The following is a 25,576-nucleotide window of genomic DNA, read 5'->3' as shown; positions in this document are numbered from 1 at the left end:
TGGGGGTCCCCTTCTGCTGGAGGTGGGGAGGGGGGTTCCTCTATTCCTGGATGGGGTCCCGTTCTGCTGGAGGTGGGGAGGGGGGTTCCTCTATTCCTGGATGGGGTCCCGTTCTGCTGGAGGTGGGGAGGGGGGTTCCTCTTTTCCTGGATGGGGGCCCCCTTCTGCTGGAGGTGGGGAGGGGGGTTTCCTCTTTTCCTGGATGGGGTCCCGTTCTGCTGGAGGTGGGGAGGGGGGTTCCTCTATTCCTGGATGGGGTCCCGTTCTGCTGGAGGTGGGGAGGTGGGTTCCTCTATTCCTGGATGGGGGCCCCCTTCTGCTGGAGGTGGGGAGGGGGGGTTCCTCTATTCCTGGATGGGGGTCCCCTTATGCTGCAGGTGGGGAGGTGGGTTCCTCTATTCCTGGATGGGGGCCCCATTCTGCTGGAGGTGGGGAGGGGGGTTCCTCTATTCCTGGATGGGGGTCCCCTTGTACACAGTTTGATATCTTTGCTCTGGGCAGCATGCCCCAACATGCCCCAGTAGGCCCCAACATGCCCTTGCATGCCCCAACGTACCCTAGCATGCCTCAGCATGCCCCAGCATGCCCCAACATGCCCTAGCATGCCCCAGTACGCCCCAGCGTGCCCCGACGTGTCCTAGTGTGCCCCAGTATGTCACCACGGAGCGACCGCTAACAAGATCATTAATGTGACATTTGTCGCAATTAGGGATGAGCTTTGAGTTCGACTCGAACATTGCCTGTTGGCCTGTTCAGCGAACAGTGAACAATTTGGGGTGTTTGCGGCAAATTCGAAAAGCCGGAACACCCTATACAAGTCTATGGGAGAAATCGAAAGTGCTAATTTTAAAGGCTAATATGCAAGTTACTGTCCTAAAAAGTGTTTGGGGACCCGGGTCCTGCCCCAGGGGACATGGATCAATGCAAAAAAAAAGTTTTAAAAACTGACTTTTTTTCAGGAGCAGTGATTTTAATAATGATTAAAGTGAAACAATAAAAGTGTAATATTCCTTTAAATTTCGTAGCTGGGGGGTGTCTATAGTATGCCTGTGAAGGGGCGCATGTTTCCCCTGCTTAGAACTGTCCCTGCACAAAGTGTCATTTGTGCAGGAAAAAAAGTCATTTAAAATCACTCGCAGCTGTAATGAATTGTCGGCTCCCCGCAATACACAGAACAGTTATTGAAAGTCATTGATAAAAAAATAAATAAAAAAAAAGCGTGGGGTTCCCCCAAATTCAATTACCAGGCCCTAAAGGTCTGGTATGGATATTAAGGGGAACCCCGCATCAAATTTAAAAAAAAATTGACGTGGGGGTCCCCCTAAAAATCAATACCAGACCCTTTATCCAAGCACTCAACCTGTCAGGCCAAAGGAAAAGAGGGGGGGGGGCAAGAGAGCGCCCCCCCTAGAGCCGTACCAGGCCACATGCCCTCAACATTGGGAGGATGCTTTGGGGTCCCCCCCAAAGCACAATGTTGATGGGGACAAGGGCCTCATCCCCACAACCCTGGCCGGTGGTTGTGGGGGTCTGCGGGCGGGGGGCTCATCAGAATCTGGAAGCCCCCTTTAACAAGGGGACCCCCAGATCCCGGCCCCCCCCCCATTTGAAATGGTAAGGGGGTACAAAAGTACCCCTACCATTTCACAAAGAAAGTGTAAAAAATAAAAAGTCCTTTATTAAAAATAAAAACAAGAATAAAAAAAAAAGATTCCAGCGGTGGTAATCCACTCTTGCTATCCAGTGACGGATGATCATCTCTCCGGGGTATGAGTGCTCTCTGTATTACGGGAGCCGACAATTCATTATAGCCGCGAGTGATTTTAAATGATTTCTTTCTTTCAACACTCATCTTTATCTCTCAATCATTTATAATGTATCTCTATTCATCTGCTAAATCTTACCAGGAGATCATGTGACCCCGGCCAGGACTAGAGGGGTTCATTGGGTGACAACACTCTCCTAGTGCTTGGGAATGCAGCCGTGATGTTGTCACTCCACTGTAAAAAAAAAAAAAAAGAACCAAAATGAAGCGTTAGTAGCCAGTGACATCATTGGCGGTATTTCCACCCCCCGAACTGAGCACCGTTGCTATTGCCTTTGCTGTCCTCTGGAGGCATTGCATGCTGGGAAATGTATATTCAAGGAGGCCAGGCTACACAGAACAGCATCGCTCCCAACTGTCCCTCATTCCAGACAATGTCCCTCTGTCCCTCTTTCCTCCTCATTTGCCCCTCATGTTGCTCTGATTTGTATAGTTGTATATAAAATGCACTTTTTATCTATCAAAAAGTCTTTCCCAGTGATTAACTTTTCATCCGATTTCTAAATTGCTGCATTTGTAAATTCCAAAAGCCAATATAAAGGAATAATAGTGGTAAAAAAAAAAGCCCTTGTGGGTTTCACAAATCATTTTTGTTGTATAATTCTCCTTTAAGAGGGCGTGGCAGGGGGGGGCGTGTCCTATGCCTGCATACTTTTGCTTATAGGGGTCCCTCATTCCCATTTCAGAAAGTTGGGAGGTATGGGGTGGCATTGCAGACCTGCCTAGAGGCCCTCTGAAAGCCCTGCTAAATTGGGCTGCACAGGATGATGGGAAAGCATTGTATAACATGACTTAAAGAGTAACTCCACTTTTGTTGAGAAAAAAGCCCCTCCCCCTCTGGGTGGTCTCTGAACATTGCAGGGATTGTAACAAACTTTGCTGCAGATTTCTACATTTGTTATTCTGAAGAAATCCCTGTGTGTTCCTCTGTGTCCATGTGGGAAAGTGATTTTAATGGGGGCATTTAAAGTGGAGTTCCACCCAAAAGTCGAACTTCCGCTTATTTGTTCCCCCCCCCCCCCAGGTGCCACATTTGGCAACTTTCATGGGGGGGGGGCGGGGACCGGTTTTTTATAGGTACCCTGTCACCACTTCCATCGGACCTCAGCTCGAGCGGTTTCATAATCTGAGTGGTTTCATATTTATCAACCAGCTGCTGCAACTGCAGGGCTCTGAGCATTTCCTCCCCACCACATCTGAGCAGCCCATGTGACTATAGAGTCACACATGTGGGCGTATACACATTGACAGGCCACTCTCTCCCTCCTCCTCCATGCCCATTATCTAGCTAAAAACAACGGGGGATGGGATATTACATTTAGATTGATGGAGGCTTCACCTCCCTCCTACTTAAAGGGGTTGTATCCTTTTTTTTTTTTTTTAAATAACAAACATATACTTACCTCCACTGTGCAGCTCGTTCTGCACAGAGTGTCCCCAAACCTGCTCTTCTGGGGTCCCTCGGCGGCTCTCGCGGCTCCTCCCCACATCAGAAACCCCCCCCTGGGAGAAGCGCTCTCCCGGGGGGGGATAACCGAATGCTGGACTCGGCCCCGCCCCCCTGGCGCACATGTCATTGGATTTGATTGACAGCAGCGGGAGCCAATGGCTGTGCTGCTATAAATCTATCCAATCAAGAACCGAGAACCCCGGGCAGTGAGAGACAGCACGTCCCCGCTGGGTCAGGTTCGGGATGACTCGAGGGTTCAGGTAAGTAAAACGGGGGGGGGGGGGGGGCTGGGAGTCCGGTCACTGACGGGTGTTTCTTCACCTTAATGCATAGGATGCAAAAAACACGAACCTTTACAGCCCCTTTAATGCATCCTCTGCATTAAGGTGAAAAAACTTCTGACTTCTGACGCCCAGGCCGGAGGGGGCCGGACACAGAAATCTACCCACCATGTTGTTGCCAAAAAAATAATAAAGATTTGATTGTTGATATTTGTATGACATTTAAAACAGTTTATTGATATTACTTATATCATTTTACTCTGTATTCCAAAGACTGTTTTGTTTTTGACCATGTGACCGGCAGCAGAGGACTCGCAGCTCCTCCTGCTTCTGTTTCCCTGCAGACAGGCTGGGAGAGAGCCGGGGTCATGTGACAGCTGGATATCCATTGGGAAAAAGGGGACTTAGGTGGTTTATTTTATTAAAACAATTAAGGCGCCATTATCCATACAGGGGGTCCCCGGGTTTCCGAACCCGTTAGGGACTGTCCTCCTGTTTGTAAATCGGAAATGTTCGTAAGTCGTCCGCGTATGCGCAGAATGACAATTACGGACATTTCCGATGTTCCGTTGAAATGCCGTTCTGCGCATGCGCGGCAAATTACGGACATTTCCGATGTTCCGTTGAATGCCGTTCTGCGCATGCGCGGAAAATTACGGACATTTCCGTTATTTTCCGTGGCTCCGTCTGGCTGCGCATGCGCAGAACGGCCGATGTCCGCGCAGAACAGCAGAGGGTCCCCGCAGGGCCCGGTTCGTAAGTAGGAGTTTTGTTCGTAGGTCGGGCGTCCGTAAGTCGGGGACCCCCCGTATACAGAAATAGAAGGGAGAATGTAAATTACACAGTGCGTGCTGCGATGCGGAAACCCTGCGAATCCCCTGCGGGTTTCCCGCATCACGCGTCTGCCCCTGGCAGTTCACACTTGCCCTATGCCAACTGCTGGGAGTGTCAGTTAAAAGCTACTGACGCCCCAAAATCAGTTCGCCCATCGCAAGTGCGATCTGCAAACCCCGGTACAGGAATCAGATGTGAACAGCCATGCGATTCCGATTCTGCTGTGGACCAAAAAAAAAAGGGTCCTGTGCGAGTTTGGATGCAGATTCAGCCATACTACCTGTGTGGCTGAGATCGCATCGCACAAGAGATCGCATGTGATTTGCACTGCTGTGCGAATCACATCCATCTCAGACATCGCACCCTCAGTGCCGGTTCACACCAGCGCGATTCCAGTGCCGGTTCACACCAGCGCGATTCCAGTGCCGGTTCACACCAGCGCGATTCCAGTGCCGGTTCACACCAGCGCGATTCCAGTGCCAGTTCACACCAGCACGATTCCAGTGCCGGTTCCCGCATCGCATAGAACTCGCAGGCAGTACAAACTGCCCTATGCAAAACCACTGGGGCGCGTCAATAGAAAGTTAATGACACCCCCCCCCCCCCCCCCCCAGATCGCTTCGCATATCGCATCTGTGAATTCGGATAGGAATCGCATTGGGAGTGAGCATCAAAGCGATCCGATTCTGGTGCGGACAAAAAAAAGGGTCCTGCACGATTTTGGTCCGAATGCGATGCGAATTCAGCCGTACAATCTGTATACAATCTGTAGGGCTGAATTCGCATCGCACAGACATCGCATGCGGTCTGCACAGCAGCGCGTTGTGAATCGCATCCATGGCCTGACATCGCACAAGTATGAACCGGCACTAAGTCCTCTATTATTGTTTCCTGGTTGTAAATCGAATGTAATCTTTTAAAGTTTTTTAATCGATTAATGCTGAGAGCTTAATACATACAGTATGTTATCTTATCAGCACCGGCTTGTGAAATCCTTGTTTCTATGTATATTTTGTATGCTGTTTCCATGTATCGCTTGTAAAGATATTAGTCCCCAGAGGCGGCCATATTTCATTGTCATGTACTGTATATAAGATCTGCTTCCTGTGTATGCGGAGGGACTGTGCTGTGCATTCAGCTGTTTGATCAAAATTTGCAGTAATCTCTCTGCAGAGGTCTGACACACCCCTCAGAGCTGGAGTTCTCCAATCAGCAGGAAAGGGGCGTGATCTTTTTGCTGATTGCAGCGCTATAGGACTGACCATAGGCGTGTGTAGGGGGTGTGCCAGGTGTGCCTGGGCACACCCTAATCACTACATGCAGTGCCGATTCCCCCTATTGCCCGGGCTTTCCCCCCCCACCACGTGTTGCCCCCCCCTCACCCGCCCCCCAGTGCTGCTGGCCTTCCTCCTCTCCCCCGGCTGCTGCAGGGTATGTTTCAAGCTGGAGAGTGGGGGGGAAGGGGCTAAACAATATGTAATTTACCGACTCCTTCCTTTTCTAAATGAACACACTGAACACATTCACTCGCTGAGTTCATTCATAACTGAAGCATAGTAAACTGTGTTTACTATGCATTAAGAGATTAGGCTGAGTGTCTGGAGGTCCCATGCACCACACCCCCTAGTATTCCAGGAAAAGCAAGTATTGAGGAAATAGTTTTATTTTTTATTTTTTAGGTGCTAAAACAACATAAAATACATTTTGTATACAAATATTCAAGTTTTTTTTGTACAAGTTAAAATCATCAATAAAAGAAATGTTATACATGTACGTGGCAGTTAATCCAGTTTACTCAACATGTTTCGCTATATTTAGCTTCTTCAGGAGTAACTTTTGGATGCTACGCATGTAAAACACAAAATATATCAAAAATTAATAAAAGATGAACAAATAACATTTTTTAATATCAATAAATCAGTAAAAGAGCGGTAAAAGAGCAGAAGATAGCGGAGGAGCCCCGGCGAGAAGACCCCCGAAGTCGGAAGAAGACCCCCGGAGCTGTCTAATAAACGACTTTAAAAACCTGTGCTGTGTGTTTTTTTTTTTATTGCCACTTTTTCCCTCAGGTGAATGGGTAGGGGTACGATGTACCCGATACTCATTCACATAGGGTGGGGGGCCGGGATCTGGGGCCCCCTTATTTAAGGGGAGCTCCTGGATTCCGATAAGCCCCCCCGCCCGCAGACCTCGACAACCAACGGGCAGGGTTGTCGGGAAGAGGCCCTTGTCCTCATCAACATGTGGACAAGGTACTTTGGGGGCCCAAAGCACCCCCCTATGTTGAGGGCACATGGCCTGGTATAGCTTGCTCGTCCCCACCCACTTTCCTGACTGGCCGGGGCTGCGTGCTCGCATAAGGGTCTGGTATGGACTTTGGGGGCAACCCCACACCGTTTTTTCGGCGTAGGGGTTACCCTTAAAACCCATACCAGCCAACGGGGCTCGCGAGGTGTCAATCTCGCCCATGGAGGCGGCGACATAGACTTCCTTCGCTAGTCCCGCCTACCTGGAGTCACGTTCAAAATGAACGGACTTTACTCCGTGTGTGGGCAAGTCCGTTCATTTGGAAAGTCCGGCGGTCTAGCACACAGACGGGCGGATTGTCCGCCGGAAAGCCGAGTCCGGCGGACAATTCTGAGTCAAGACTTCTTTCAAAGTCCGCCGGGCTTTTGGGAAGAAAAAGTCCGCCGGAACCCACACACGGTCGAGTTGTCCGGCGCACTAAGTCCGCTGGATAGTCCGATCGTGTGTACGCGGCAATAGCGTTTTACATGTGCGGCATCCAAAAGTTTTCTCCTGAAGAAGCTAAATATAGCGAAACATGTTGAGTAAACTGGATTAATTGCCAAGTACATGTATAACATTTCTTTTATTTTGACTTGTACAAATGAACTTGAATATTTTTATACAAAATGTATTTTTTGTTGTTTGGCACCTAAAAAAAAACAATTTCCTCAATACTTGTCTTTACTATGATTCAGTATGTAAACCCCTTGCAAATATGCAGCCTCTCGATGTCTAAAGAACCAAACAGTTCAACTTTTGGACGCCTTTGGTTACCCTGCACCCAGAACGATCACGTCTTATTCTCGTTTTAGGTCACCCTGTTGGAACGGATAACAATGGAGAAGAACTGAGCAGTGACCCGGTAATTATTACTATATTTGGTACAGATCACCTCTTTATGTATGTTATCGATCAAACCCGTGTACATTGTCCGATCATATGCCTGAGCGCACGTGATCCGCCACAGGAAAGGCCGCTCTGCCGCCGTGTATGTAAATTGTACAGTCGGCAAGAGATTAATAATGAGAAGAAAAAAATCTTTTGGAAAGTTGGGGGTTCACAGACAGTTTCTGTTTCAGGTATCCCCAAAACGAGTGTGACGAGGGTGATAAACGGCGTTTACATTTTCTTACAGGGACTGAACAAAACAAAACACGTCTCATCATTTTACCATAGTATTTGTTGAGCTATAATAATGTTTTTTTATTTTTGTTATTGCATGCATTGTCTTTATTTTTATAAAAAAACAAAAAAAAAACAATGAACTGCATATGTGCGAGCGGCTCAGCACTGGTAATGCGATTTGTCGGCAGCCTGTGTATCTTGGGGCACCAATTGGAAACTCCCCACCTACACAGTGCCATCTTAATAGAATCATGGGCCCCCGGGGGGGGCAAAGTAATGCACTGGGGCCCCTACCAGGAAGATGGTGACCTATGGCGCACGTAGCAAACAGTGGTCGTGCCTAGGGATGAGCCGAAACACCCCCCGGTTCGGTTCGCACAAGAAGTTTCGGACGGACCGAAAATTCGTGCGAACTTTAGAACCCCATTGAAGTCTATGGGACGCAAACGTTTCGAAATAAAAAGTGCTAATTTTAACGGCTAATATGCAAGATGCTGTCCTAAAAAGGGTTTGGGTACCTGGCTCCTGCCTCAGGGGACTTGAGTCAATGCCAAATTTTTTTTTTAAAACTGCAGTTTTTTCGGGAGCACTGATTTTAATGACGATTACAGTGAAAAAAAAAAAGTGAAATATTCCTTTAAATATCGTGCCTGAGGGGTGTCTGTAGTATGCCTGTGAAGTGCCACGTGTTTCCCGTGTTTAGAACAGTCCCTGCACAAAATGTCATTTAACTGAAAAAAAAGTCATTTAAAACTGCTTTCGGTTTTAATGTAATGTCTGGTCCCAGCAATATGGATGAAAATAATTGAGAAAAATGGCATGGGTAGCCCCCCTACCCATTACCAGCCCCTTTGGGTCTTGTACGGATATTAAGGGGAACCCCGTACCCATATAAAAAAAGGAAAGGCCCCCCAGGCCCTATATACCCCGAACAGGAGACAAGACAGGGACTGTGTAGGTTTGTTGTGTTAAGTAGAATCTGTTTGAAATTTTGAACTGGTACATTTTTAAAGTGTAGCTCCAGTCAAAAAAAATATTTTTTTCAGCTTTTTGGAAAACATAGGGAAGGGTTATCACCCCTGTATAATTTGTTTTGTCGTCCATCTTTTTTCATCTCACTTGCTGTTGTCTCCTTCCGTTTGCAAGTAGGAGATATTTGTAAGTTGGATGTTTGAAAGTAGGGGCCTGCCCTATATGCTCTGCAGAAATGGCGGAACAAGGTGTTGGTTTTGCCACAACATTGTAAGCCCTCAAAGTGACTCTTGGTGGGCGCTGGAGCGCCCTGCTGTGAACGATTATATCAAGAATTGTAATTACATGACATTGTTGAACAGTGGTAGAAAAATTGGGCCTTTGGTGGTTGTGGTGCTGGTGCCACAACACTATAAGTCCTCACAGTTACTCTGGGTGGGCACAGGAAGGGGCCCTCCTGTGAAATATTATATCAAGAATTGTAATTACATGCCCCTGTTAAACAGGGGCAGAAAAATTGGGCCTTAGGCACTGCTTGCTGGTGCCACGACACTGCAACCACTCCCATATACTCTAGTTGGAGTGCAGGAATGAGCCCTGCTGCAAAGCATTGCATCAAAAATTGTAATTACGCGCCCCTTAAACAGGGGCAGAAAAATTGGGCTGGTGGCGTCACCCAGAACCAAAAATGTTCTTCCAAGCTATCAGCAGGATCATTGAGGAGGAAGAGGGTAGTCAGTCAGCATAACATGACAGTCACTCAGCATCAGCATAGGCAGTCTTGAAGGGATGTGACATTTAAAAAAAAAATTATTCGGTTACATCAGCTTTAGGTGCTTGGTAGCTGGTGGTGATCCAAGACTGATTCATCTTTATGAAGGTCAGTCAATCAACCAAGTCGGTGGACAGGCGCACCCTGTGATCGGTTACAAAGCCACCAGCAGCACTGAAGGTGCGTTCCGAAAGAACGCTGGATGCAGGACAGGCCAGTAGCTCAATTGCATACTGTGCAAGCTCTGGCCAGTGATCCATCCTCAAGACCCAGTAAGCCAGAGGATTTTCGGTGGGAAAGGTGTCCAAGTCTGACCTTGCCCCTAGGTATTCCTGCACCATGTAAATTAGACGCTGGCGATGGGTGCTGGAACCGATCATACCTTGGGGCTGCGGACTAAAAAATTGTCTGAACGCATCGGTCAGACAGCCACCTTCTCCACCGCTCCTTCTGACTGACCGAAGCCTCAGTTTGTAACCTCCCAGTCTCTGGGAACGCGTTGCACAGACCTTTCTGCAAGGCCTCCCGGAGATGTCTCATCCTCTGCTCCCTCTGCGATGGCAAGATAAGGTCGGCAACCTTACCCTTGTACCGTGGATCAAGGAGAGTGGCCAGCCAGTAATGGTCCCTCTCCTTGATCCGAAGAATACGAGGATCCTTCCGCAGGCTTTGCCGGATCAGGGAGGCCATGCAGCGTAGGTTAGCTGAGGCATTCGGTCCGGGGGCCTCTGGGTCACTAAGGACAACATGATCCGCAGCTACCTCCTCCCAGCCACGTACAAGTCCACGTGTTTCTTGGGACTGTAAATCATCCCTAAAAGACTGCTGCTTCTGATGCTGAGTGCCAGCCTCCACCTCCATGCTGACACAATCATCCTCCTCCTCCTCTTCCTCTTCCTCCTCCTCATCCTCTTCCTGTGTGATGGGTGGCACAGCAGGAACACTGTCTGGATAAAGGGGGCCTTGAGAGGCAAGGAAGTCCTCCTCTTCCTGCCTCTGTTCTGTCTCAAGTGCCCTGTCCATTATTCCACGCAGCGTATGCTCCAAGAGGTGGACAAGAGGTACAGTGTCACTGATGCATGCACTGTCACTGCTCACCATCCTTGTGGCCTCCTCAAACGGTGACAGGACAGTGCATGCATCCCTGATCATGCCCCACTGGCGTGGTGAAAAAAACCGAGCTCCCCTGACCCTGTCCTGGTGCCGTAGTCGCACAGGTACTCATTGATGGCCCTCTGCTGCGTGTGCAGCCGCTGCAGCATGGCCAACGTTGAGTTCCACCTGGTGGGCATGTCACATATAAGGCGGTTCTTGGGCAGGTTCAACTCCTTTTGGAGCTCAGCCAGCCGAGCACAGGCATTAAAGCGGTAGTAAACCCGCAAATTTTTTTTTTTTTTTTTTTTTAAACCTGCAAAGCAAAAGGCATAATGAGCTAGTATGCACCGCATACTAGCTCTTTATGAAATACTTACCTTAGAACGAGGCCCCGACATCTGGCCCGATCCACGCCGAGGGAGCTGACATGCTCCCTCGGCGTCTCTTCCGGGTATCGCGGCTCCGGCGCTGTGAGTGGCCGGAGCAGCGATATCGTCACTCCCGCGCATGCGCATGCGCCGCTGCAGTCAGCGGCGCATACCGAGGGGAATATCTCCTAAACCGTACAGGTTTAGGAGATATTTTTTTTACCTACAGGTAAGCCTTATTATAGGCTTTCCTGTAGGTAAAAGTTAAAAAATTGACCATACAACCACTTTAAATGATCGGCGGAAATGCACACAGACTTTCCTGGCCTGCCTCAGGACATCCTGTAAGCCGGGGTACCTGCTGAAGAACCACTGCACCACCAGGTTAAGGACGTGAGCCACACAGGGCACATGGGTCAGTTGTCCCTGTTGGAGGGCGGAGAGGAGGTTGGTGCCATTGTCGCAAACCACCATTTCTGGCTTAAGCTGGCGTGGCGTCAACCACCTCTCGGCCTGCCCCTGCAAAGCTGACAAAACATCCGCCCCAGTGTGGCTCCTGTCCCCCAAACAAACCAGCGCAAGCAAGGCATGGCATCGTTTTGCCTGCGTACTTGCGTAGCCCCTGGAACACCTACGAAGCACCGCTGGTTCTGAGGACAGAGCACTGGAAGAGGCCATGGAGGAAGAAGAAGAGGAGGGGGTGGAGGAGAGAGGTGTGTCACAACCAATAGTAGCATTTTGGAGGCGTGGTGGCGGAACAACCTCCAACACTACTGCACCTTGTCCTGCATCCTTCCCAGCTGCCAGAAGAGTGACCCAATGGGCCATGAAGGATAGGTAACGTCCCTGTCCATGCCTGCTGGACCATGAGTCAGCGGTAATATGCACCTTACCACTGACCGCCCTGTCCAGCGAGGCAAGGACATTGCCTTCCACATGCCGGTAGAGAGCTGGAATGGCGTTTGTGGACCTGCCACTGAGGAACCGCACATTGCACAAGCTCACGGAAGGGGGCCGAGTCTACCAACTGAAAAGGCAGCAGTTGAAGTGCTAGCAATTTAGCCAAGCTAGCATTCAACCTCTGGGCATGTGGATGGCTGGGAGTGAACTTCTTTCGCCGGTCCAGCAGCTGGGGCAGGGACAATTGCCTGCTATAATCGGACGTGGGTGTACCGCTAGCAGAGTGCCCGGAAGCACTTGGCTGTGACACACCTAATTCTACACCTTCATTCCTCTCAGAGCAGGTTTCAGAGAGGACTGAAGGTCTAGTGGGGTTGGAGATCCCAGCTGATGAGGAGCAAGGAGAGGTCCACTTTGTTCTTTGATGTGGGTCTTTGAGGTAAGCTTGCCAACGAGCTGCATGGCAGGTCAACATATGTCTGGTCAAGCATGTGGTGCCCAAACGGCTGATGTTTTGGCCACGCGAGATACGCTTGAGACATATGTTGCAAATAGCAGCGGTGCGATCTGATGCACTCATCTCAAAAAAGGCCCACACCAAAGAACTCTTGGAATAACGTGCAGAGGCAGCGCCCTGCACAGGCGGAGCTCTGCGGTGTGATTCAGTCGGTGTGCTGCCCCCAAGCTGGCCCCCGGAGGGCATCCTGCCTCGTTGGAGATGGGCCTCCTCCTCCTTCTCCTCCTCCTCCTCCTCTCTCCTATCAGGCACCCACGTGGAGTCAGTGCCCTCATCATCCCCTCCCTCGTCATCACTGGAGAAAACCTGGCAGTATGCTGCAGCTGGTGGAACATGACTGCCAGATTCCTGTCCTTCTTGAGCATCCCCTCTCTCTGCACTCACACTACTGCCTTCCTCTAGCTGAGTGTCATCATCAGAGCCTACAAAACACTGGGCATCCTCCTGGAGCATGTACCCAACACTGTGCTCAAAGAGTTCAGGGGACTCCTCAGGAGGACATGGTGGATCTAGGAAAGGAGTCACTGATGATGACATTGAGACGAGGACATGTTGGCAGCTGCTTTGCTAGTACCCTGAGCCTGGGTGAGAGAGGATGAGAGAGGATGAGGAGGGCTTGGTCATCCACTCTACCAAGTCTTTGGTATGATGCGGCTCAACACGTCCAGCTGCCGAAAATAAGGACCATAAGGATAGGAGAGCTGGAGCATTGTGTGTATAAGGCAGCAGTGTGATCCAGGGGGAGGGGGTCAGAGAGCCGGAGCATTGTGTGTATGAGGCAGCAGTGTGATCGGGGGGGGCAGAGAGCCGGAGCAATGTGTGTATAAGGCAGCAGTGTGATCGGGGGGCAGAGAGCTGGAGCATTGTGTGTATAAGGCAGCAGTGTGGTGGGGGGGGGGGGGGGGGGGCAGAGACCTGGAGCATTGTGTGTATAAGGCAGCAGTGTGATCCAGGGGGAGGGGGGCAGAGAGCCGGAGCATTGTGTGTATGAGGCAGCAGTGTGATCGGGGGGGGGGGCAGAGAGCTGGAGCATTGTGTTTATAAGGCAGCAGTATGATCCAGGTGTAGGGGGGCAGAGAGGCGGAGCAATGTGTGTATAAGGCAGCAGTGTGATCGGGGGGGGCAGAGAGCCGGAGCAATGTGTGTATAAGGCAGCAGTGTGATCGGGGGGGGCAGAGAGCCGGAGCAATGTGTGTATAAGGCAGCAGTGTGATCGGGGGGCAGAGAGCTGGAGCATTGTGTGTATAAGGCAGCAGTGTGGTGGGGGGGGGGGGGGGCAGAGACCTGGAGCATTGTGTGTATAAGGCAGCAGTGTGATCCAGGGGGAGGGGGGCAGAGAGCCGGAGCATTGTGTGTATGAGGCAGCAGTGTGATCGGGGGGGGGGGGGCAGAGAGCTGGAGCATTGTGTTTATAAGGCAGCAGTATGATCCAGGTGTAGGGGGGCAGAGAGGCGGAGCAATGTGTGTATAAGGCAGCAGTGTGATCGGGGGGGCAGAGAGCTGGAGCATTGTGTGTATAAGGCAGCAGTGTGATCGGGGGGGGAGCAGAGAGCTGGAGCATTGTGTATATAAGGCAGCAGTGTGATCGGTGGGGGGCAAAGAGCCACAGCATTGTGTGTATAAGGCAGCAATGTGATGGGAGGGGGCAGAGAGCTGGAGCATTGTGTGTATAAGTCAGCAGTGTAATCGGGGGGAGGGGCAAAGAGCCGCAGCAATGTATGTATAAGGCAGCAATGGGATCTAGGGGGCAGAGAGCTGGAGCATTGTGTGTATAAGGCAGCAGTGTGATCGGGGGGCAGAGAGCCAAATTATTGTGTGTGTATAAGGCAGCAGTGTGATCGGGGGGCAGAGAGCTGGAGCATTGTGTGTATAAGGCAGCAGTGTGATCCAGGGGTAGGGGGGCAGAGAGCCGGAGCAATGTGTGTATAAGGCAGCAGTGTGATCCAGGGGGCAGAGAGTTGGAGCATTGTGTGTATACGGCAGCAGCGTGATTGGGCGGAGGGGGGCAGAGAGTTGGAGCATTGTGTGTATACGGCAGCAGTGTGATTGGGGGGAGGGGGACAGAGAGCCGGAGTATTGTGTGTATAAGGCAGCAGTGTGATCCGGGGGGCAGAGAGCTGGAGCATTGTGTGTATAAGGCAGCAGTGTGATCCGGGGGGCAGAGAGTTGGAGCATTGTGTGTATACGGCAGCAGTGTGATTGGGCGGAGGGGGGCAGAGAGTTGGAGCATTGTGTGTATACGGCAGCAGTGTGATTGGGCGGAGGGGGGCAGAGAGTTGGAGCATTGTGTGTATACGGCAGCAGTGTGATTGGGCGGAGGGGGGCAGAGAGTTGGAGCATTGTGTGTATACGGCAGCAGTGTGATTGGGGGGAGGGGGACAGAGAGCCGGAGTATTGTGTGTATAAGGCAGCAGTGTGATCCGGGGGGCAGAGAGCTGGAGCATTGTGTATATAAGGCAGCAGTGTGATTGGAGGGAGGGTGGCAGAGCCGGAGTATTGTGTGTGTATAAGGCAGCAGTGTGATTGGGGTTAGTGGGGCAGAGAGCCGGAGCATTGTGTGTATAAGGCAGCAGTGTGATTGGGGTTAGTGGGGCAGAGAGCCGGAGCATTGTGTGTATAAGGAATGTAAAATTCATGTTAGTGGTCCGCGGGATTCAAAATTGTGAGTTTAGGAAGGTTGGTGACCCCCCATCTAGAACATACTGTATCTCAGGACATGGATATGGATTCCTTAGATAACATTCAGATGGCACTTTTCGAAGTAAAAAATATTGATCGGAGGAGTAAATGAGTGGGGGGAGGGTACAAAGGCTAACGCGTTCCTTTGTAGTTCATTAAACTCTTATTATCTTCCGCAGAGATATCTGTTCCCGTGTAATCGTAATACAAACATTCGATCTGGAGTGGAGCCAACGTCAGGTGAGTGACTCTCCTCTCCACAAGGACTCCTCTCTCCCTCCTCCATTCATTGTATGCAGACACTGAGAACTTTTTCAAAGGGTTTTTTTTTTTTTTTTTTTTCCTGGTGTGAAACTTTTATATGTTTAAAGTCTGAATGTCCCGAGGAGTGGAAATCATCTGTATAGTGACCCGAGACGGATAGAAATAGAAAGTCCAAAACACTTTTATCAATTCAAATACTGACAGCCGAATAAAACCCGAAACCCCAGCGAGGTGGCTGACCGTTTTGTCTTATAGAAGGAAAAATCTTTCTTCATGGCCTCTGTCAGTGTCGGGGGGTGTCGGGACCGACTGAACAAGTGAACCTAGATCAGAGGGGTGCACAGAACAGGCTTCTGGCTAATGAATGGAGGAAAAGCTTTACTGTTAGAAGTTCAGCTTCACTTCAAATCTACAAGAATTTGCGGAAAGTATGAAAGCTGAAATAGTCAGAGCTACTGCGAGTGCACAAGGTAGGTAGTTGTGGAAGGGCTAATTAAAGAGCACCTGTCACAAGTCCATTCATTCAACAAAAATATTCTCATTCGATTATATGAGCATTTACTATAATTCATTTACTTGTAATCTCCTCCCCTGTGTAGTCATCCAAAAGCCCTGAGACCGCTTCTGAGTGCCGCCATCTTGGATGCAATATCAGCAGCCCCAGCTGCCACTCAAATGATACTCTATAGTGGGGGTATTGAATTGAAGGAGGTCCATTCACTAAAATTTTCTTCCAGGGGGGGGGGGGGGGGGGTTTGAATCTCAAGACTGTATGATGACTCAGATTGTAGACATTGTACTGTACGTCTATCAAAAAATGAGAAATTCCATAGAAATTCCACAGTATTTATTCCCATCAGAGTGCCCCTTTATGTCAGGTTCCCTCATTTGAGTGCCCCTTTATATCAGGTGTCCCCATCAGAGTGCCCCCATAGATGAGGTTTTCCCATCAGAGTGCCCCTTTACGTCAGGTTCCCCCATCGGAGTGCCCTCCTACATCATGTGTTCCCATCAGAGTGCCCCCATACACAAGGTTCCCTCATTGGAGTGCCCCTTTATATCAGGTGTCCCCATCAGAGTGCCTCCATAGATGAGGTTTTCCCATTAGTGTGCCCCCATAGATCAGGTGCCCCATCAGTGTGCCCCCATAGATCGGGTGCCCCATCAGTGTGCCCCCATAGATCAGTTGCCCAAATCAGTGTGCCCCCATAGACATAGATCAGGTGTCCCCATTAGATGGACCTCATAGGAGAGCAGGTGTCCCCATCAATGAACAGGTGTTCCTCACAGTCCCCCTATTAATCAGGTGTCACCCTACAGAGTGCCCCCATACAGCAGGTCTCCCCATCATAGTGTCCCCATACAGCAGGTCTCCCCATCATAGTGCCCCCATACAGCAGGTCTCCCCATCATAGTGCCCCCATACAGCAGGTCTCCCCTTCATAGTGCCCCCATGCAGAAGGTCTCCCCATCACAGTGTTCCCATCAATGACCAGTTGTTTCCATCATAGTGTCCCCATACAGCAGGTCTCCCCATCATAGTGCCCCCATACAGCAGGTCTCCCCCTCATAATGCCCCCATACAGAAGGTCTCCCCATCATAGTGCCCCCATACAGTAGGTCTCCCCATCGTAGTGCCCCCATACAGCAGGTCTGCCCATCATAGTGCCCCCATACAGAAGGTCTCCCCATCATAGTGCCCCCATACAGAAGGTCTCCCCATCATAGTGACCCCATACAGTAGGTCTCCCCATCATAGTGCCCCCATACAGTAGGTCTCCCCATCATAGTGCCCCCATACAGTAGGTCTCCCCATCGTAGTGCCCCCATACAGCAGGTCTCCCCTTCATAGTGCCCCCATACAGAAGGTCTCCCCATCACAGTGTTCCCATCAATGACCAGTTGTTTCCATCATAGTGCCCCCATACAGTAGGTCTCCCCATCATAGTGCCCCCACACAGTAGGTCTCCCCATCATAGTGACCCCATACAGTAGGTCTCCGCATCATAGTGCCCCCATACAGCAGGTCTCCCCTTCATAGTGCCCCCATGCAGAAGGTCTCCCCATCACAGTGTTCCCATCAATGACCAGTTGGTTCCATCATAGTGCCCCCATACAGAAGGTCTCCTCATCATAGTGCCCCCATACAGAAGGTCTCCTCATCATAGTGCCCCCATACAGCAGGTCTCCCCATCATAGTGCCCCCATACAGCAGGTCTCCCCATCAGTGTGTTTCCATCAATGACCAGGCGTCCCCATCAGAGTGCCCATCCTTAAATTTCAGTTGTGAACCATCACAGGGCACCTGTAGATTGGTAGAATCCATCTAAGTCATGGATAGGTCCCTGTAGACAAGCAGACAGGGGGTGGGGGCTTGAAGAAGAAGCTTGCTGCAGGAGGTGGAAAGTGGGCGGAGAAACTTGCTGAAGATGGCGCCCAAGTGACATAATTGGTTTCTATGACCCCGGTGATCCTAGCAACCTATGATGTTAGTGCAACAGAGATCTAGTGCTGCAGACTCTCAGGCTTACAGTCTGGGTGGGAGTGTCACTTGGTCCGGGTCCGGACCGTGGTCCCCATTTTTAATGAAGGCTGCTCTATAGTATTCCCCTTCATTCTTCTCCTGGTTGCTTGATATATTATGTAGGGAGGTGCAGGGTGGAGGAGCTGGGCCAGCACAGAGAGTATTTAGACATTCTAAGAAAGAGGCGGGGAATATGATATGCAAGGAGGGAGATGTACCGGAGGTTTGGCTTCCTGCTTTACCTGACATGAGAAATCAGCAGATTGTTCACTCATTGCTACTGTGGGCATTTCCACTGGAGGGCATTTGGAAGATGGCAGAACACTGCCTGGGATAGTGCAGGCTCTAGAAGTCCCTCCTCAATAGGAGTGTCACCTAGAGCAACGATAACCTGTATTTATTTATTTTTTATCTCTTCCAGTCCATTCTCTGAGTCCTTCCGACATTAAAGTCATCTCTACTCTCCGAAGCTTGAATATTGTAAGTATCTCATTCTGAAAGGTCAATGGCTTCTTTATTATTCCATGCACTGGGTTCTCTATCTGTGGGGGGTCCTTCCTCAGGGGACCAACAAGGGGACACCAGAGGGAGATATTTTCCATAATGTTTATCAAAAATACTAGTCCCGCCGAACTAAGTGATTTCGGCCAGTTTTCGGCCCGTGTGTACCCAGCATTGGTACAGCAATCTGTACGTTTATTTCCGTTCAGCCCACAGGGTGTGTGCCCAGCTTTAGGCTCATGGCAAACGGGACCAAATGCTGACTTCCTTCGTGGCGTTACTCTTCGCACAATAGCTTGTCCCCAGCTCCCAGAGGTCTCCTGGAACGCGCAATCATCACTTGGTCATCAAACTCATGTGTCCAAATCCCAAAAATAGGGACAGAGGCGGCAACAAAAGCACATTTTTTAGCACAGCGGGGAAAGGTTGGAGCCATGGCCAGGTTTCCATTAGTGCGCCGTCCTGTCCCGGTTACCTCTGTAGCCTTCATTTCCTGTCCCGGTGACCTCTGTAGCCTTCATTTCCTGTCCCGGTGACCTCTGTAGCCTTCATTTCCTGTCCCGGTGACCCCTGTAGCCTTCATTTCCTGTCCCGGGTTACCTCTGTAGCCTTCATTTCCTGTCCCGGTGACCCCTGTAGCCTTCATTTCCTGTCCCGGTTACCTCTGTAGCCTTCATTTCCTGTCCCGGTTACCTCTGTAGCCTTCATTTCCTGTCCCGGGTTACCTCTGTAGCCTTCATTTCCTGTCCCGGGTTACCTCTGTAGCCTTCAATTCCTGTCCCGGTTACCTCTGTAGCCTTCATTTCCTGTCCCGGTTACCTCTGTAGCCTTCATTTCCTGTCCCGGTGACCCCTGTAGCCTTCATTTCCTGTCCCGGTGTCACAGGGGCGTCACTAAGTGTCATCTCTCACTGACAGCAACAAAAACCTAATAGAGGACCAGCTAGTAGTTACTCGCCGTCAACTGGACTTCTTCTGTAATTGTAAAGATGTTTCATTTCTTCTCCAAGTTCGGATCTAATGAGTGTCCAGGAAGAGACCCCAACATCTATAACCACACAGGGAGCACCGACACCTTCAACCAACCATCATGGAATATGTGGATGTTGATTGAACAAGTACAGGATGTCCTCCAAAGAACGTCCCTTTTACTTATGATGTAGGAAAACTGAGTCTAGACCTGTAGAGTTCTTGTCCTACGTTGGGCCATTTGTATGCTGAGATGTTGCTTTATCACCCCAATCTATAGACTTTTGCATTCCACTGCATATGCCCATATAACAGATGGGTTCCACAAATTTCATCCCTCCCATCCTGTTCTTGGACAACCAATAGGGCCCCTACCAGCTCGCATTAGGTGTCCCCATCACAGTGCCCCTTTACATCAGGATCCCCCCATCACAGTGCACCTTTACATCAGGATCCCCCCATCACAGTGCACCTTTACATCAGGATCCCTCCATCACAGTGCACCTTTACATCAGGATCCCCCCATCACAGTGCACCTTTACATCAGGATCCCCCCATCACAGTGCACCTTTACATCAGGATCCCCCCATCACAGTGCCCCTTTACATCAGGATCCCCCCATCACAGTGTCCCCGTACATCAGGTTCCCCCATACATCAGGTGTCTCTTTCACAGTGTCCCCATACATCACAGTTGTGTCCCCCTTCCTCTTTTCCTCCTTTCCTCTTTGTACTCACAGATCACAAATGCTGTTTCCACCTGCAATGAAAGCAGCTCCCACTTCCTCTCCTGCGCTGAGTCTCAGCCTCAGTCTCAGTGCCAGCTCTCTTCTGCCCCCTGCAGGAGGGAGGAGAAAGCTGAATCCTCTCTCCAGCAGAAGCCATCCAATGCTGCTCCTTCTGACAGGGGTGACATTGCAGTTACTCCTGTCAAAGAAGAGCGGCACAAGCAGCCAAAACACCAGTGCACCTCTCAACACAGCACCTGCTCCCCCCCCCCCCATTGTCCTGGCCCTGATCACAGGCCCCCTATGTGCCTAGAGCCCCTGGGAGGTGCCCAGGTGTGCCCATTCAAGCCCTGCCATGAGGACTGGAGGAAGGTGTCTGTGCTACCTGTGTGGATATCAAGGTTGGGGTAAACGCTCATTATTACTGAAGAAGTGCATGGAGAAGATACAACCCATCTTCAACATTACAGAACAAGTCCAGCTGAATGTGACCAACTACTACCAGATCTACCATGACCTGGATACATAGGACCACCCCCTACCAGATCTACCATGACTTGCATACATGGGACCACCTAATACCAGATCTACCATGACTGGGATACTTGAGACCACCTAATACCAGATCTACCATGACCGGGATACATGAGACCACCTACTATCAGATCTACCATGACCAGAATGTATAGGACAACCTACTACCAGATCTATCATGATCAGAATGCATAGGACCACCTACTACCAGATCTACTATGATTGGGATACATGGGACCACCTACTACCAAATCTACTATGAGAGCGGGATACATGAGACCACCTTGTATCAGATCTACCATGACTGGGATACATGGGACCACTGACAACCAGATATGCCATTACCGAGATACGTGGGGTAACCTACTACTAGATCTATCATGACGGGATACATGGGACCGCCTACTACTAGATCTACCGAGACCTGGATACATGAGACCACCTACTATCAGATCTACCATGACCAGAATGTATAGGACAACCTACTACCAGATCTATCATGATCAGAATGCATAGGACCACCTACTACCAGATCTACTATGATTGGGATACATGGGACCACCTACTAACAAATCTACTATGAGAGCGGGATACATGAGACCACCTTGTATCAGATCTACCATGACTGGGATACATGGGACCACTGACAACCAGATATGCCATTACCGAGATACGCGGGGTAACCTACCACTAGATCTATCATGACAGGATACATGGGACCACCTACTACCAGATCTACCATGACCGGGATATATGGGGCCACCTACTACTAGATCTATTGTGACCGGGATACATAGGACAACCTACTACTAGATCTACCATGGCCTGGATACATGGGACAACCTACTACTAGATCTACCATGGCCTGGATACATGGGACCACCTACTATTAGATCTACCATGACTGGGATACATGGGACCACCTACTACTAGATCTACCATGACCGGGATACATGGGACCACCTACTATTAGATCTACCATGACTGGGATACGTGGGACAACCTACTACTAGATCTACCATGGCCTGGATACATGGGACCACCTACTATTAGATCTACCATGACTGGGATACGTGGGACCACCTACTACTAGATCTGCCATGGCCTGGATACATGGGACAACCTACTACTAGATCTACCATGGCCTGGATACATGGGACCACCTACTATTAGATCTACCATGACTGGGATACGTGGGACCACCTACTACTAGATCTACCATGGCCTGGATACATGGGACAACCTACTACTAGATCTACCATGGCCTGGATACATGGGACCACCTACTATTAGATCTACCATGACCGGGATACATGGGACCACCTACTACTAGATCTACCATGACCGGGATACATGGGACCACCTACTATTAGATCTACCATGACCGGGATACGTGGGACAACCTACTACTAGATCTACCATGGCCTGGATACATGACCTAATAGAGGGTCTAGCCCCCCCCCCCAAGATAAAAGTAGACAGTATGGCTCCCTCCATTGAGTATGACATCTTGTGTGTGACATATTGCTCTTTTATTTACAATCTTGTATCCTTGTGTTCCACAGAAGTCAGATGACAGCCCCAACAAGAGCAAGTTTGCAAGGTAAGCTGGGAATTCTTTCTTGGGGAGCGGAGATCTATGGGGCGGGAGATTGACACGTGATCATATCATATGATTGGTGTCAGATTTGGAGAAATTATGAGGAGTGATAGGAATGAATCGGTTCTTTATCGGTGCTTTCTCTGTTATTATCACCAGGCTGGAACAGACCCTCCTACGAGCCAGCCAGCTCACCGAGTCATGTGAGTAGATTTCCGCTGTGTTACATTGTATCTTATGCACAGGCCGGTAGAGGAAAGTAGTCCGACCCCGGGTCACACTGATGTGACAATCGCTCTGACTTTAGAGCACTTTTCGCATCAGAAGTCGGACCCCATTCGGTGCAATGGAACCCTTCTAATCGGTGCTCCAACTTAGAAAAAGGTTCCTGCACTACTTTTGGTCTGACTTTGGTAGGACTTGCATTGACTTCTGTTAAGTCAGTAGCATGCAAGATGTGTCAAAGTTGCGCCGGGATCCAACTTCGAAGTCGTGGGCAGTGTGAACCCCGAGCTTAACTAGAAAATATGTTAGTAAGGAGAATTCATTGAGGCGTAACTAGAATCTTCAGGGTCCCTGGTGCAAAAAAACATGACAGGCCCCCCTGATCCCCTGGCCCGGGGCCCTTCCCTCCGAGCCTGGTGGAAGAATGCCAGGGCCCATCGCAAGTGCCACCTTTGCGATCCTGATATTTCCGCCACTGGTGTCAGAAGTTTATTATTTTTGTTATTTTAGTTTATTATCTTTTTTTACCATTCTATGTTATCTTTATTTTATTTTTTTTCCAATATTGTCTATTACTATTTTTTTACAATTTTTCAGGAGCCCCATTGGGGGGGCTTTGGTGAGATATCAGGGGTCCAAACAGACCTCCGATGTTTCACCTTTGAGACAGAGAAAGGAGATTGAGCACACAGCCCTCTATCTCTGCAGCCTCAACTGCATAGAATGAATGGAACAGGAAGAGCTCTGTACAGAGGCTTCCTGTTCATTCACAAACTGGAGCATAGGAAACACAGTTTTCAGTTATGAAGGGACAGACTCAGTAATCGGTACGGATCACTGACTCTATTCATTCAGGTAAGGAAGAGACAGGTAAATTACACATTTACCAGCCCCTTTCCTCTCTCCATCCTGACAAAACCTCCCCCGCAGTGCCGGCAGGAGAGGGGAAGGAAGAACCCAGCAGAGCTGTTGGGGAGAAAGGGGGGGGGGGGAGTGGAAGAGAGCACAGGGGAGCCAGGAAAAATGATAGGGGCCTGGGGGAGCGCTAATAAGCTGGATAGAAAGAACCGATCCCCTCCCTCCTACAGCTGTTGAATGTCTGCCGGAGGGAGAGGAGGAGAAGCGGGCATTTAGCAGCTGTAGGAGGGAGGGGATTGGTTCCTCTATATGCTGCCGCCCCTCCTATCCAGGTGTACAGGGGGCCACACAGGCCCCCTTGGAGCGTTTGGCCTGGTTGCAATTGCGACCCCTGCAACCCCTGCAGGTACTCCCCTGTGAGATCTGCTAAGACGTGTTGATCTTGGTGAAATCTCATTTGCCAGGATCGGCTTCTTCCCTTTTTATCAACTACAAAATGACTCAATGCAGAAGAGAATACACCCGGCCCCTTAACAATGTGAAAGCATTTGGTCAGTGGTTGCATTTATTGTATAAAAATGTTTATTGTGTTCCTCTTTGGCAGACGTTGGACAAAAATTGTATTACTCCGTCTCCAACGTATCGCCGGTGTCACAGAAGTGAGTATTTAGACAGGAACGTATGTTCAGGACATTGCTCTGCCAGATCTTGTAAAACCTTCTAAAAACTGCTTTGTATTTGCATTTCAGTAACCTGGTGGATGAGGCCAAGAACTTGGTGCAAACTCTCAAGCAAGATTTGGTAAGTGCGATGGATGGTGCAATCTTGTATTAAAAATGTGCCATGAAAAAGTTTAAAATTGTTGTATGTTTCGATACTGTATGGCTAAGGCAGGCCATAAGATGAAGTCATTTTCTTTCCTGCAACCATAGGTTTCCCTATCAATGCAGTCAGTTTTGATGGGGGAATCCCTCGCGCAGAGCTACTGTGTTCTCCCGACAGGGTGGGCATGGGGAACCGACCCTGCTGGGAGAACACAGTGATTATTGCTAGCGGCTAGCCAGAAAAAAAGAACCTAGTGCTCACGGCACGGTGTAACCCCTCAGGATCTTAATAGGCAGACCAGGCGAGTAGATAAAAATAGTATTAAAGTTTATTACATGTGAACATTCAATAAATAGAAAAAGATAACATTATAAAACACAGCAATATACCCCAATACACGCATTGGTATGGAGACAAGCCGCCCTTAGGAAGGTTGGTAGGCTAGCATATGTACATACTGGTGGTGACCCCTGACATGTTTCGGACCTATGTAGTCCTTCTTCAGAGGTTTATGTCATTTGGGTCATGAAAGTTCTATAATGTAGATATATATAGTATATTAGTAACACAATAATCAGTATCTAAATGTATCAAAAAAGTGCACGTATCTTATCACATCTAACATCTATCACATTTCATGTTGGAAGTCTTATGGCGTGTTTATGTGGTTTCCATCCATCCCGGTTGAAGGGCTTCAACCATAAATAGTATATTAGTAACACAATAATCAGTATATAAATGTATCAAAAAAAGTGCACATATCTTATCACATCTACCATGGGAAACCCCTAGACACACATGAGGTCAAGAAGGTAAAGGTAAGCCCAATAAAACCAGCAGCTCCTTCGGGGGTCAGTGCTACATTAGTAACACAATAATCAGTATATAAAAGTAGCAAAAAAGTGCACATACCTTATCACATCTAAGTTGGCAGCAGTAGAAACTGTACTTACAAAATACACAAATAATTGATACAACCAACCGGAAATCTGAGGGTGAATGGTCTCACAGATCGAACCTCCTACCCTTCTTGGTTCCATCTTTGGGCTCATCATGGCGGCACAATTCGATCCGTGAGACCATTCACCATCAGATCTCCGGTTGGTTGTATCAATTATTTGTAGATTTTGTTAGTACGGTTTCTACTGCTGCCAACTTAGATGTGATAAGATATGTGCACTCTTTTGATACTTTTATATACTGATTATTGTGTTACTAATGTAGCACTGACCCCCCCGAAGGAGCTGCTGGTTTTATTGGGCTTACCTTTACCTTCTTGACCTCGTGTGCATCTGGGGGTTTCCCGAGGTAGATGGCCCAAAGAATTGCAGAAACTGACACTGGATCCTCTTTTTGGGATATTTATTTAAAAGATAACACAGTCTCTTAACGAAGGGTGGAGGGTTAGGAAGGAAATTCAGGTACCTTTTTGGAATTGCAATA

General features: G+C 49.3%; 1 protein-coding gene across 1 annotated transcript in view; it reads left to right on the top strand.

The window, feature by feature from the left end:
• Positions 1-25,576, top strand: part of LOC143986951 (phospholipase B1, membrane-associated-like) — a 200,230-nt gene that overhangs the window by 5,349 nt on the left and 169,305 nt on the right. Inside the window, exons 2-8 of the mRNA XM_077485364.1 lie at positions 7,492-7,541; positions 15,287-15,347; positions 18,317-18,375; positions 22,191-22,228; positions 22,385-22,428; positions 23,913-23,967; positions 24,058-24,109. Coding sequence (XP_077341490.1) covers positions 7,492-7,541; positions 15,287-15,347; positions 18,317-18,375; positions 22,191-22,228; positions 22,385-22,428; positions 23,913-23,967; positions 24,058-24,109 — 359 coding nt within the window. The remainder of the gene's footprint in view (positions 1-7,491; positions 7,542-15,286; positions 15,348-18,316; positions 18,376-22,190; positions 22,229-22,384; positions 22,429-23,912; positions 23,968-24,057; positions 24,110-25,576) is intronic.

This window comes from Lithobates pipiens, unplaced genomic scaffold (genome assembly GCF_037356315.1).
Source record: "Lithobates pipiens isolate NorthernLeopardFrog02 unplaced genomic scaffold, aLitPip1_a1.2 Scaffold_18, whole genome shotgun sequence".
Lineage (NCBI taxonomy): Eukaryota > Metazoa > Chordata > Amphibia > Anura > Ranidae > Lithobates > Lithobates pipiens.
The sequence above is the reverse complement of the archived record's forward strand: the minus strand, read 5'-3'. Positions and strand labels throughout refer to the sequence as shown.